The sequence below is a fragment of the Orycteropus afer genome, unplaced genomic scaffold (genome assembly GCF_000298275.1).
Source record: "Orycteropus afer afer isolate SDZICR_OR568_19922 unplaced genomic scaffold, OryAfe1.0 scaffold00112, whole genome shotgun sequence".
NCBI lineage: Eukaryota > Metazoa > Chordata > Mammalia > Tubulidentata > Orycteropodidae > Orycteropus > Orycteropus afer.
The window spans coordinates 1,756,431-1,768,252 of NW_006921699.1; the positions used below are offsets into that span (position 1 = coordinate 1,756,431).

The following is an 11,822-nucleotide window of genomic DNA, read 5'->3' on the forward strand; positions in this document are numbered from 1 at the left end:
ATGACCCATTTCCAGGAGGAAAGTGACCTTCTATTTCAGAGTGGGCTCGCTAACTCTCTGCCTTTCTAGCCACCAGCTAAAGCTCTGCCTGTAGCCCTTTCTCCTTACTTCCAGCCTCCCAGGCTCGTCTGACACAGCCCCAGTGTGCCGACTCACTCCTCCAAATCCACTCACCATGGCATTTGCATGTAGGTTCCTTGAGCCCCTCCTGGTCCTCACTCGCAGTCATCACAACTCTTGAGAGCTCCCTGAAAGGGGCTGAGCAGAGGCCTTACAGGAAATGTGGAGGAAGGGTCAGAGCCTGGATATGTCACATTTCCATGACCAGCCTGGCCAGCTGGGAAGGCTTTCTCAGGCTCAGAAGGGCAGGGATCCTGATGGATGCACCTCCCTGTAAATCAATCTCCCATCCTCTGACATATTTGTAAGTACAGACAGATCCAATCACAATGGCACATGTGGACATAAAACTCATGGCATGAGACAGCTTGAGCCCATCTCTTATGCAAACAAACTTAAGCTCCCCTCTCCAAACCACATTGTGAAAATCAAACACTTGTTGGCCCTTGGAGAGCTGGAGGCTTTTCCAGAAGCAGTTCCTGCTTCTATAGAGGGGCTGCTAGAGCTGGAGGTTGGGTGGGGATGGAGCCATGTAAGAAATTGAGCCTGGAAGACCTTGCTTGAGAAGCCACTGTCCCATGTTCCTGGTCAACGACTTTGCAGCTGGCCCCTAAAGGTTAGTGCCCACCTCACAGGGACAGCCTGCCTCACAGAGACAGGTAAGGTATGGGCCTCAGCCTCACATAGCCCAGGGGGAAGGGGCACTCAAAGGTGGTGCCAGAGCAGGATTCGAACTCAGGCCTCTAACTAACTGTCCCTGATCCATCTCTGCAGCCTGGGGGTTGGATATGGTTGTGTAAACCTGAGCTATTGCTGTCAGATGGGATCTCAACATGAAGGAATGCTCTGCAATCTCACTGACTGGACATGCACATAGTTGCCATTATATCTGCTCATGGGGTCTGTAGGGTAGGGGTCTCTGGATGGGCAGAGCTCATGGACTGTGCTTGGTCATTGGTGAGAGCTGAGGGGAGCTGTTGCATGACTGGGCCAACTGGCTGGACTCTACCTATGTAGACAGTTGGGCAGTCTTATGAGAGCCCATTCACACTCAAATCCCTCACTGTGGCCGGAGGAAAGGGCTCTGGGAGAGGAAAGGAAAGGAAGGGGTCTGAATGGGCACTAGAGTGGGTAGGTTGCCAAAGGCATTGAGGGGTACAGGCAGGATGGATATCCTAGGGGTCTCAGAACCTGATCAGGTGCCTCCCAAACCCAATCCTGGCTGCTCTATGCCAGAAAGTCCAAGCTGTGTCCAGAGGCCCCTCAGAGGAAGATAGCGTCAGGCCAGTCAGACTGCCCAGGGAGGGCTGAAGAGGGTTCAAGAAAGTGGGTGGGTGGGCTGCAGGTTCATGGAAGGTCTCACTAATGAAAAACCTGAGCCTGACCACCTAGGGGAAAGGCTCACAGTTCCCATGTGTAGCTAGCTGATAAGGGCCAGGAGATTCCACAGTTCAGGTAGTTCCCCCGCCTCCCTGGCATTTTGTGGTCACCATTAATCATTTCCTCTAACTGTGTATATAAGAGCTCTTCTACCAGTGAGCCCAGTGCTCAGAGAGAAAGGCTAAAGTCCTCAGAAGGATGTGGCTGCAGAACCTGTTTCTCCTGGCCACTGTGGCCTGCAGCATTTCCGCACCCACAAACAACACGGGCACCCAGACCCTAAACCTCAGTGAGGCCATCCAGGAGGCTCTACACATCTTAACAAACAGTAATGACACTGCTGCTGTGAAGGTGAGTGAGAGGGGAGCACAGACCTGTGCTAGGTGGACCTGCATCCATGGCCCCATGCCTAGAGCCAGTCAGATTGCCTCAGGCCAGTCAGACTGCCCAGGGCGGGTTGAAGAGGGTTCAAGAAAGTGGGTGGGTGGGCTGCAGGTTCATGGAAGGGCTCATTAATGAAAACCCCTGAGCCATTGGGCCCCAGGTCCAATGACCTCAGATAGGCCTACCTACCAACTGGATAACATGATGTTTTTCTTTCTTACAGGAAAAAGCAACGGTTGTCTCAGGAATGTTAGACCCCCAGGTAAGAGGATTTTTTCTGACACACCTTCCCAGGGACCTCTGTTCTTTTAGATAGACTCTCACAGGTTTGTCACTTGCTCTCCAGTCAGCTAATTGCCAGGAGTAGGAGTCTCCGGGTGCACAAGAGACTGATGGCCCTGCCCCTGTTGCAGTCACGTGCACTCCCTTTATCAGCTGAGCAGCTATGGGCAGATCTAGCACTCCGGCAGATGCAGGGGACTGGTGAGAAAGCCAGGATTACTTCATGAGAGCAGTACTGTGCCTAAGTTTAGGACACTCCCTGTGCCCCAATGCTTAAGCTCTGTGGACCCAGGGTAATGGCTTCAGAAGGGCACTGAAGGGCTTCAGGAACAACCCTTGCTTGAGAAGCGGGTCCAGGCAATGCCCTGCTTCATCTTCTCTTCCCAGAATGGTGTCCTTCCATCATGCTAGGACTCATTCAAAGTGTCAGACCAAAGGGCTTCGGCTATGCTGACTGAGGGTGGCCTGAGCCTGGATGGTGAGGAGGGTCCAGACCTGTGCCTGCAGGGGAGAGAGCAGTGTGTATGACTGGACCTAGCATTAGACTAGTCAGGAATCATGCTATGCCCTTTCTAGGACTACTCTGGGGGACAGGGGGGATGAAGATGGGAACAGGAAGGAGCAGTGGGGAGGGTATCCTGTGTCCACCAAGGGCATTTGGTCACTGTTCACCGAGAATGGACATTTTCCACAGGCACCAATATGCCTGCAGACACAGCTGGAACTGTACAAGCAGGCCCTGAGGGCCAACTTCACCAGGCTCAAAGTCCTTCTGAACACAATGGCTGAATACTATAGGGAGCAATGCCCCCCTACTCTGGTAAGTGCCCATGCTAGGGTGTCTCTCTGAATGCTGGACCCCAAGGAGAAGGGTCTCAGCCTAGGTGGGTGGGGACTCAGTGGGTGTGCTTTCTGGGTGGTTGTTCAGGACCCCAGAGGGTTTCTCTAGACTTCTAATGATTCACTCTCCAGAGAAGAAGAAGCCATTTTCTATCACTAGGAGCTAAAGCCATTGAGTTAGGATGCCCAGAGTGCTCCCTAATGAGGAGTTGTTGCATTCCTTATTTTCACTGTCATTATCATTATTAATGAGGTCAAAGGTGAAGCAAACCTAAGAAAACTCAGGGCCTAGTTTAGCACAGAAGAAGTACTGAGTCACCTCTCAACAGGACTTTCCCCGGCCAGCATACTTGGAATGGACAAGGCCCCAATACTCCTGCCCCATGGGAAGGATCTCCTGCCCCTCAGGAGACTGGGAGATGGCCTTAGCATTGTTGCTTTGCCCTTGGCAGTGATAAAAGAGGCCATGGTCCCAACGCACAGTAGATCAGCCTTGGGTTGGGGGCCTGGGAGAGAAGTGGCAGCCAGGGGCTAGCACTTGGTCATGCCCCTGGCCCTACCTGCTGTTGGCAGAGTTTACCCCTTGGGGGACACAAGGTTATCAGCAGTATCACCTGACACAGGTCAGTGGGCAGGGTCCTGAATGGATCTTCTGGTCTCTGAGTTCTAAGGCAGTGCAAAAACTTGCTGGTATATCCCCATGTTACTTACTCATACCTGGGACTCAAGCTTTTTATTTTTTTATAGGAAACTGCTTGTGTAAACCACACTATCCCCTTTGAAACCTTGAAACAAAAACTGAAGAAATTTCTGAACACCCTTCCCTTGGTCTGCTGGCAGAAGACAGAAACGAAGTAGGCCAGTCAACTCCCCCAACACCCCCTCCAGCTAGGGACCAGCTCCAGGATTTTACCTCACGCGTCGCTGCCCTCCCACACATGCATGAAGAGCCAGACACTCAGAATCTTCTTCTCGGAGGGACCATGGGGTGGGCTACACCCATGGGGTCATGGACCTGTCTGGGCCATGGTGCCCCTGATGGGGGCATGGCAGCATGGGGGAGGTTTTACATTGTCAAGGATCCTTAATATTTATTTATATATTTATCTATGTATTTTCTATTTATTTATTTATTTATTTAAGCTTATGCTCCATATTTATTCGAGATGTTTTAACCATACTAATAAGTTATTAAAAGTCCATTCTCATTTGTGCGGTTTTTCTGATTTATTTTCAAAAACAAGCAAATGCTGGTGGTGCCCCTTGTCTCCACAAGGCAGTGAGGGGAGGAAGCAGAAAGGTGGGGCAGGGGGTTTGTATCGGGCTGGGCATTGTACTATGGGCCACTCTGTGAGATCTGAGGGGAGGTGAGCACTGAGCCGTGGAGAGTATTCTGCACACCCGATGGGCTTCTCTGGGCACCCAAGACTTCTCAATCCAGTGAAGGGTTTCCAGGTTTACCTAGAAGTCTCACCCAATAGCTCAGTTGGAACCTTGCCCCAGTGGCATCACTAAGGTCGATGTCACCCACTGCGGTAACTCATGGTGTCATTCCTCCCCACCCCAAATGGACATCTTCCCATACCAGACCACACAGAATCCTTAGTAACGTTTATCAACAATTTTAATCATAGAATAACATATGATAAATGTAGTTGTAAATTGCTTAAATGTAAATATTTCTTAGATCATATGAATACTAACACCAAAATTGTTTTGTAGAATCTTTATACATTGAATTACAAAATTATTAGAACATTATTAATAACTGAGCAGAAACCTTTTTAAAATTATTATTATTCTTTTACTTTGGTACTTCATTCTTAAAAAAGTTATTGATATAGATTCACAAATACTAATTACCATAATATAGTAGCTAGATACAGCAGAAAATTTGACAAAATCAGTGACTATAAAAATACCATGAGCAACTAAAATAACAGTGCGTGCTTATATCATGTCTAGATGTAACCAGGTGACTCGAAGCATCATTGTGATTGAGTCAGACTGGAGTACCTCAGAAAGTTCAAAAATTAAATTAGCCTAAAGTTTTAGTCTTGTAGATATATTGATACATATAAGCTGGGCTTACAAAAAATGTGTTTGTTGTTATAACTAACTACAGGGATATTTTTATTAAAATAATAAATTTCTGCTGAAACACTACCCAAAAACTTTATGGACTCTTTTTGGTTTCACCTCTTCTGACAGTGTGACCTCCTCTGACCCTGTTCCAATGTGGTCAGAAAGGTTCAAGGGTGGGCACTCCTTACCTTGCTGGTGTTCTGGGGCCTACTGAAGGAGACCTGGAAAACAGGACAACTTGGTCAGAAACACAAAGGACACCGGTCAGCACTCCCCATGTTCCCCGCTAGTGACCCACTGCTTCATTAGAGAAGAGGCGGATTTTCTTTCCTGGCATTGGCTGATCACTGGTTGAACAGGCCCGCCCTGCCCTCAGGCAAAACACCTGTGTTGCTCAGAGGCCCTGGGCCCTGTCCCTGACCCCCTCCCCACATTCTTACTAGGGATGCAAGCACTCTCAAGGTAAATCAGCAGAGAAACTGTTCAGAGAAAAAGAAACTAAACCACAGGGGTCAGAGCTCAGTATATGTACCAAATTTTCCCCAAAATGGATGATTTTAATCTCCGAGAGTCAGAATGTAAATTCATAATTTGGTGATGCACAGGTGTAGTGTGCACTCTTCTGAACAGATTTTTATTTGTACAGGAAGTTTTTAATCTAATCAGGTGCTTTTGCCTAAAATTCATGGCCCTCAGGCAAAGGAAATAGTTGCCCTTGCCCCTCCACCTTGCTTTGCCATCTACACTGGAGGCTTGGCCAATCTCCTGGGGACTGTGAGGCCCCAGATGTATCCCAAAGGCTCATGTGGACATTGGGGGATGTTCCTCCTGCCTGACAAGTGGGCCTGGGGATGCTGGCCCTCCCTGAAGCCGGCTGGATGCTGTGTGCTGGCCCACAGACCCAGTTCTGGCTAAGGACTCACCCCACTTCCAGGCAGAAAGGCCGTGACTCTAGATGTGATTACAAATAAAAGTTTTTAGACCAAGCCTGAATTTCATTAAAGACAAGAATCCATAACGTGTGCTGTGGTGATAGAAAATGCATGAAAAGCACATCTTGCCCAGTGATAAGGTCCTCTCAGTCACCCTTGTAAACCAATGATGACTGATAAGAGATTGAGCATTTCCTTAGACTCACATATATAAGTACCCCCTCCCCACAGAAATGCTGCCAAGCCCAGGGCTCAGATCAGCTTCTGGCCACCTGCAGCGGTATCATGCACCTGTGCATGCTCCTGGCTTGGGCACTCTGGGTGTCCGAAAGCCATTCCACCCCCATGAAGATCACCACTGTGTCTCTCCACAAAAATCACACAGCCATCTGTGCTGAGATTCAGAAAGAACTTTCGGCTGACGACATTATGTACAATGTAAGTCCGGGTTTTCATAATCAATTATTTTTTTCTTGTGTCCTTTGTGTTTGTGACCAACTTCTCCTGTTTTCCAGGGCTCCTTTGATAGGCCACAGAACACCAGCAGGGTAAGGAGCAGGGTAAGGACCCCTTGGACCTCTCTGACACACTGGAGCAGGGAGCAAGGGATGAACTCAATCACGCCCAGGAAAGATATAATTGCAAGGGATGTTAGAATGAGAAATTTGGGGAGAAATCAGAGAGTCTGAGGAAGGATCCTCTTGCTCAGTCAACAGATCAGTGGCCAGACAGCAGGCTGAGAGGGCAGAGCCTCACAGCACCCTCAGGAGCCCATCCCAGAGCAGGTCAGGGCCTAAGGGGAGGCCAAACACCCACTGCTTCCTTGCATGGCCCTGCACGGTTCATGGGGTCTCTGGTGGAAGAGGTAGAGTAAGGCCTGAGCCTGGGTCCAGGGCTTTGTCTGACTAGGGTGTCCAGGGACAGTTGAGGTTGGGGTTCAGCTGGTACTCCACTGTATATCACCACCATACCAGTGTAGCTTCAACCCTGTTTCAGGAGCCCTGCTATGGAACATTTACAAAGAACTTCATCTCTACCCTGAAGAATGTATCTGAACATAACAAGCAAGACTGTCACATAAAGAAGATTTATAAGGACATGACAGAACTCACTAGAATCTGCACAAAGTTGAAAGTAAGTTGCTGTTTGCTCTGCAGGTGAAGGAACCTTGATCCATAATTTCCCTGCCACCATGGCCAGGGGTCTAGCAAGGCAAAGTGCTTATGGACCCCACTTGCCACATGCAAAGCCTCAGGTGCTACTCTTGGACCAAACAGATGGCTGTTTTCTGGGACTGTCCACTAACTGGTGAGGGCAGGAGAGGGCTGAAGATGGGGGAGTGAAGATTCAGAGATCTTTCTAGAGGTTTCTGCTTGTGCCTCTGCCAAGGCCCCATGGCCAGTAGTCAGTGTGGAGCAGGTCAGATCAAGCTGGCTATGGACTCAGCCTGGGGAGAAGGGTTGGGTCCCTAGGGCTAACCTCAACAAGGCAGCCAGTCCAAGCTTGCTCTAGCTCACCCTGCCCTTGGGGCCTTTTCTGAGCTGAGGAGCCCCTCTGGGAATCTGCCATGGGGAGGGTATGGGGATAGGTAATGCTGTAGAGGGTATATTGTGGGGAAATGACTGAAGTGCTTCTCTCTCTTTGTCCATACATTACACAGTCCCCAGTGAATCCCCTACTTGTCCCATTGTCCCTGTGTGCCTTGCCTATACCCTGATGGCTCCCTCCTAAAGGCTATGAATGGCCCTAGGACCCTGGGCCCCACTATCTCATGCCTCTAGGGTGTTCCCTAAGGCAGACAGAGAGGCCCTGCCTGAATTATCAACTAAGGGGTGGGGAGCTACAAGACCCTTGTGATTTGGAGGACAAAAGTTTTTATTTTATTTTATTTTATTTTTCTATTAAGAAGATGACTTAAACTTGTGTTTCTTATTTAGCCAACAGAATTGCCCAAGAACTGTACTATTGAGCGAAGCAGTTTCTCACAGTTCAAGAAAGCTTTACAGAGTATTATCATATCCATTGAAGGATGGAAATCATGTAATAATATCCAAGGCGGCCTCTGGGACCCAGCTCTCTCTCGGGAGCCTCGTGCACACAATTAGAGCTGCAATAAAGGAAATAAAAGGAGAATCAGGAATAATTTCTGCTGGGGTAGGGTGGGAGTTTGCTGGCACTAGCAGCAGATGAGGCTGTGGGTGGGTAAAGGGAGTGGAAGTTGACTGAGCAAACTTTTCTGTAACCGATACATCAGCACCTGCTGCTTCACTAAAGCCCAGGGTATGGAAATGCTTGTGAGTGAGAGTCATGACAGAGTGCAGCCTCACCAGACCTGATAGGCTGGGATGGGTGGGGGGTGACAGTCTGGGACTCTCAAGAGGAGCCTTTAGCCCAGGATGGGGTGTAGGAACAGCCTCTCTGACTCTCCCTTGCATCTCAGTGCCAGGGGCACCCAGCAGGGGCTCTGCCAATCTCTCTGCAGCCACAAAGACAAGAATCTGACTGTCTTATTGCCATCTCTCCTTACCCTGTGTCCTTTAGGATGTGAATCAGTCCTTTCCTAGAACCCCATCCTCAGCCTTAGTCAGCACCCATCACGCTCAGACTTGAGGCTCAAGACCACTCTCCCTTGTTCTCTACAACAGCTCCTGGGGACCTCTAAGTCTAATTCATCCTATTCTCTATGCTCCTCCGAACCCTCTACCACACATGCACCCAGTGCCCAATGTGATGCTACTGAAGTAGCAGTCCTTGTAAATGGCTCAGGGAAATGGCTTTAGGCTCCTTGCGAAGGACTCGATACAGTGTTGGTGTGGAGCCACACAGGAGCCAGGGACAGCCCCAAAGCCCCAGCCTCCATCTAGAGCAACACAGTTCATCTGACCTCATGGTAAAGCCCCTTACTTGGCGTGCAAAGTCCCTCACAACACTCTCTGGTATATCCTTGGCATAAAGGCCCCCTCCCACACTAGTAATGCCCACACATCCCAGAGCCCTGGACATTGCTTGTGTCAAATCTGTCAGCAGCTCAGGTCCTGGAGGGCAGCCCAAGTGGGCTAGCAAGCTTTGACTTTCCACCCTCAATTTTAACCCTAATTATTTGGATGGTTTATTGGAGGTGACTGGGATGATTATCCCACAAACCAAACGGCAGTTTCCTGTACCAATTGTGAGACCTCTCAGACCATGAGCTCCTTCACTAAATCAGGCCAGATAAAAATCTGTTCGTTCTGGAATATGATTAGGTATCAAGCTGCAACCTCAATTTAGTCCTGGTCAGACCTAGGGGACGTCTACATTGTCTATCCATTGACAAATATTGACCAACATGATGTTTCTCATTATGCCTGCAGCCAGCAGGAGGGCCAACCACAGACCTGCCCAACCCCATTTCTTGCCCCAGGATTCCCAGGTCACTCCTTGCTCATCCCTACCTTGAAGTGTCCCATCAGGCCAAAAAAAAAAAAAAAACCAAACTCACTACTCACTGCTGTCAAGTCAGATCCGACTCATAGTGACCCCTCCTAGGGTTTCTGAGGTGATATCACTATGGAAGTAGATTGCCTAATCTTCCTTCCGAGGGGCCAGCAATTGTGACTGAGTAGTTGCCAAATTAGCTCAGAGCATGGAGTCATGGATTATGCTCCTGTGGCCCGGGGTTAGGGGTGAGAGACTGGGGCAGGGCTGGGAATCAATAGTGGTTATGGCCCTCAGAAAGCCCACGGTCCTTTTGCCAGAGACTGTGAGCTCCTGAACCTTGGGTACTCCACACAGATATTCAGGGATCCCAAGGCTATCCCTCTATAATTGGCAATAGAGTCTCTGGGGTGCATGGCTGGCTGGTCTGCTGGGATATGCTGATAGGAAAACATGCCGCTTCACAGATCCAGCCTCCTCTTAGCCTGTATGAGACCCCTCGACCTTGTGCTCTTGACAGTGGTTGAAGAATCTGAGAGTAGATGGTTGGGGCTTGTGTGTCCATCCTTGTCATCACCTTTTGGGCATGCTCATAAAAGCAGGGTGTCCAGGAACCTAGTCTGCCACTAGCTCACTGTGTGACCTGTGACAGGTACCTCAGTCTCTGAGCCAGAGTTCACAAAGGTGGAGTGGCTGCAGAGACCAGATCATAGGCTAGGTTTATGACCTTTGCCAAGCTAGAAAGCTTCAGAGCACCTAGTTTAACTGTAAATAGGAAATCTGGGAAGAATACAGGTGAGAAAGTGGCTCTATCACCTCACCCTTTAATAGTGTTAAGCCTTGGTCAAGGCCACCTATAAACAGACCTACAGTGAGGGCCACTTTGGTTTTCCATGTGCCCTAGGCTTCCTCTAAAACACTGAGGTATGGACAGTGGTGCTGGAGAGCCTGCTGGGGGCTGGGACCAGTTCTATGGTGGAGCTCATCTGGGAGCTGGGCCTACAGTTCACTGGAAGCCTGTCAGCACATGCCATGCCTAAGGATTTAAAGAGATGCTGGTGAAAAGTGGAAGTCCAGAACTCTGGGCTTCACATCTGGACCCAAGAGACATCACCTCGACCCTCAGGTGGCTGGTATTGGCCCTAGGAACGCCTCTTTCCCAAGAAGGCCAGGAAATAGGTCCAAATGATATCTTTCAATCCTCAAACAGTTAAAGGCTTGACTACTAGCCAAAAAGTTGGCATTTTGAACCCACCCAGAGGCACTTCAGAAGACAGGTCTGTTGTTGTTGTTGTTGTTATGTGCCGTCGAGTCAGCCCCGACTCATAGCGACCCCTCCTTGGGTTTCCGAGGCAGTATCACTACGGAAGTAGGATTGCCCAACCTTCCTTCCGAGGAGTGGCTGGTGGGTTTGAACCACCAGCCTCCTGGTTAGCAGTTACATTATTCTACATCTTACTGTGGTGAGCAGCAACTGGAATCTTAAAAGCTTGCAAGCAGCCATTTAGATGCAACAACTGGTCTCTCCTTTTCCAGAGCAAAGAACAATGAAGAAAACCAAAGACACATGGAAACAATTAGTCCAAGGGACTAGTAGACCATGCGAACCTCAGCCTATATGACGAGACCAGAAGAACTAGAAGTTTCCAGCTATCACTTCTAACCACTCAGAAAGGGATCAGTGCAGGAGAGCGTGGATAAAGTGGAGAACAATGTGCAACAAAACTCAAAATTGTAAACAAGATCAGGATTACTGGTCTGATAGAGCCTGGTAGACTCCCAAGACCATGGGCCCTAGTTCCTCTTTAGGTCTGGAATTGAACTCACTCCTGTGGCTTCCAGCCAAACAATACCAATTAAAAAAAAAACAAAAAAAAACCAACTCACTGCCATCAGGTCGGATCCAACTCATAGCGACCCCTTCTTGGGTTTCTGAGGCATTATCCCTACGTAAGTAGATTGCTTAACTTTCCTTCTGAGAACCCTTGAAAACTTTATGGAGAAGTTTTACTCTGCACATATGTGGTCATCATGAATTGGAATAGACTCAATGGTGACTTACAACAGCACCAACATGGGTGATAATCACAGGTAGGTCTGGGGGAAGGCCTGTGTTGGTCCTAGCAGGAGAGAGAACAGGACTGGGAGGCCTGAGGAGATAGGCTCATCCATACATCAAGACTTTCCAGAACAGTGAGACTGTCCCTCCATTCACAAGGGCCTCCCCAGAGGACACCTCAGCTCCACATCACTTTCTCTATCCTACAGGGCCTGGTCCCCCCACAGAATATCAGTAATATTGAGAATGGAACCAAGAATATGCAGCCTTGCCTCATATGCTGAACCTCAAAAACTGAAACAGCCCCATGGGAGTCCACATGG

General features: G+C 49.0%; 1 protein-coding gene across 1 annotated transcript; it reads left to right on the forward strand.

The window, feature by feature from the left end:
* The first annotated feature begins 1,698 nt into the window (after positions 1–1,698).
* On the forward strand, positions 1,699–3,864 carry CSF2 (colony stimulating factor 2). The gene is made up of 4 exons (XM_042781370.1): positions 1,699–1,851; positions 2,108–2,146; positions 2,861–2,986; positions 3,754–3,864. The coding sequence occupies exons 1-4, from the start codon at positions 1,699–1,701 to the stop codon at positions 3,862–3,864; spliced, it is 429 nt and encodes a 142-aa protein (XP_042637304.1).
* The last annotated feature ends 7,958 nt before the right edge of the window (positions 3,865–11,822 follow it).

Excerpts from the sequence above, each read along its gene's own strand:
- CSF2 (XM_042781370.1), top strand. The coding sequence starts at position 1,699 with ATGTGGCTGCAGAACCTGTTTCTCCTGGCCACTGTGGCCTGCAGCATT. Across the intron at positions 2,147-2,860 it reads CAGGAATGTTAGACCCCCAG|GCACCAATATGCCTGCAGAC; the intron begins GTAAGAGGATTT and ends CATTTTCCACAG. Across the intron at positions 2,987-3,753 it reads AGCAATGCCCCCCTACTCTG|GAAACTGCTTGTGTAAACCA; the intron begins GTAAGTGCCCAT and ends ATTTTTTTATAG.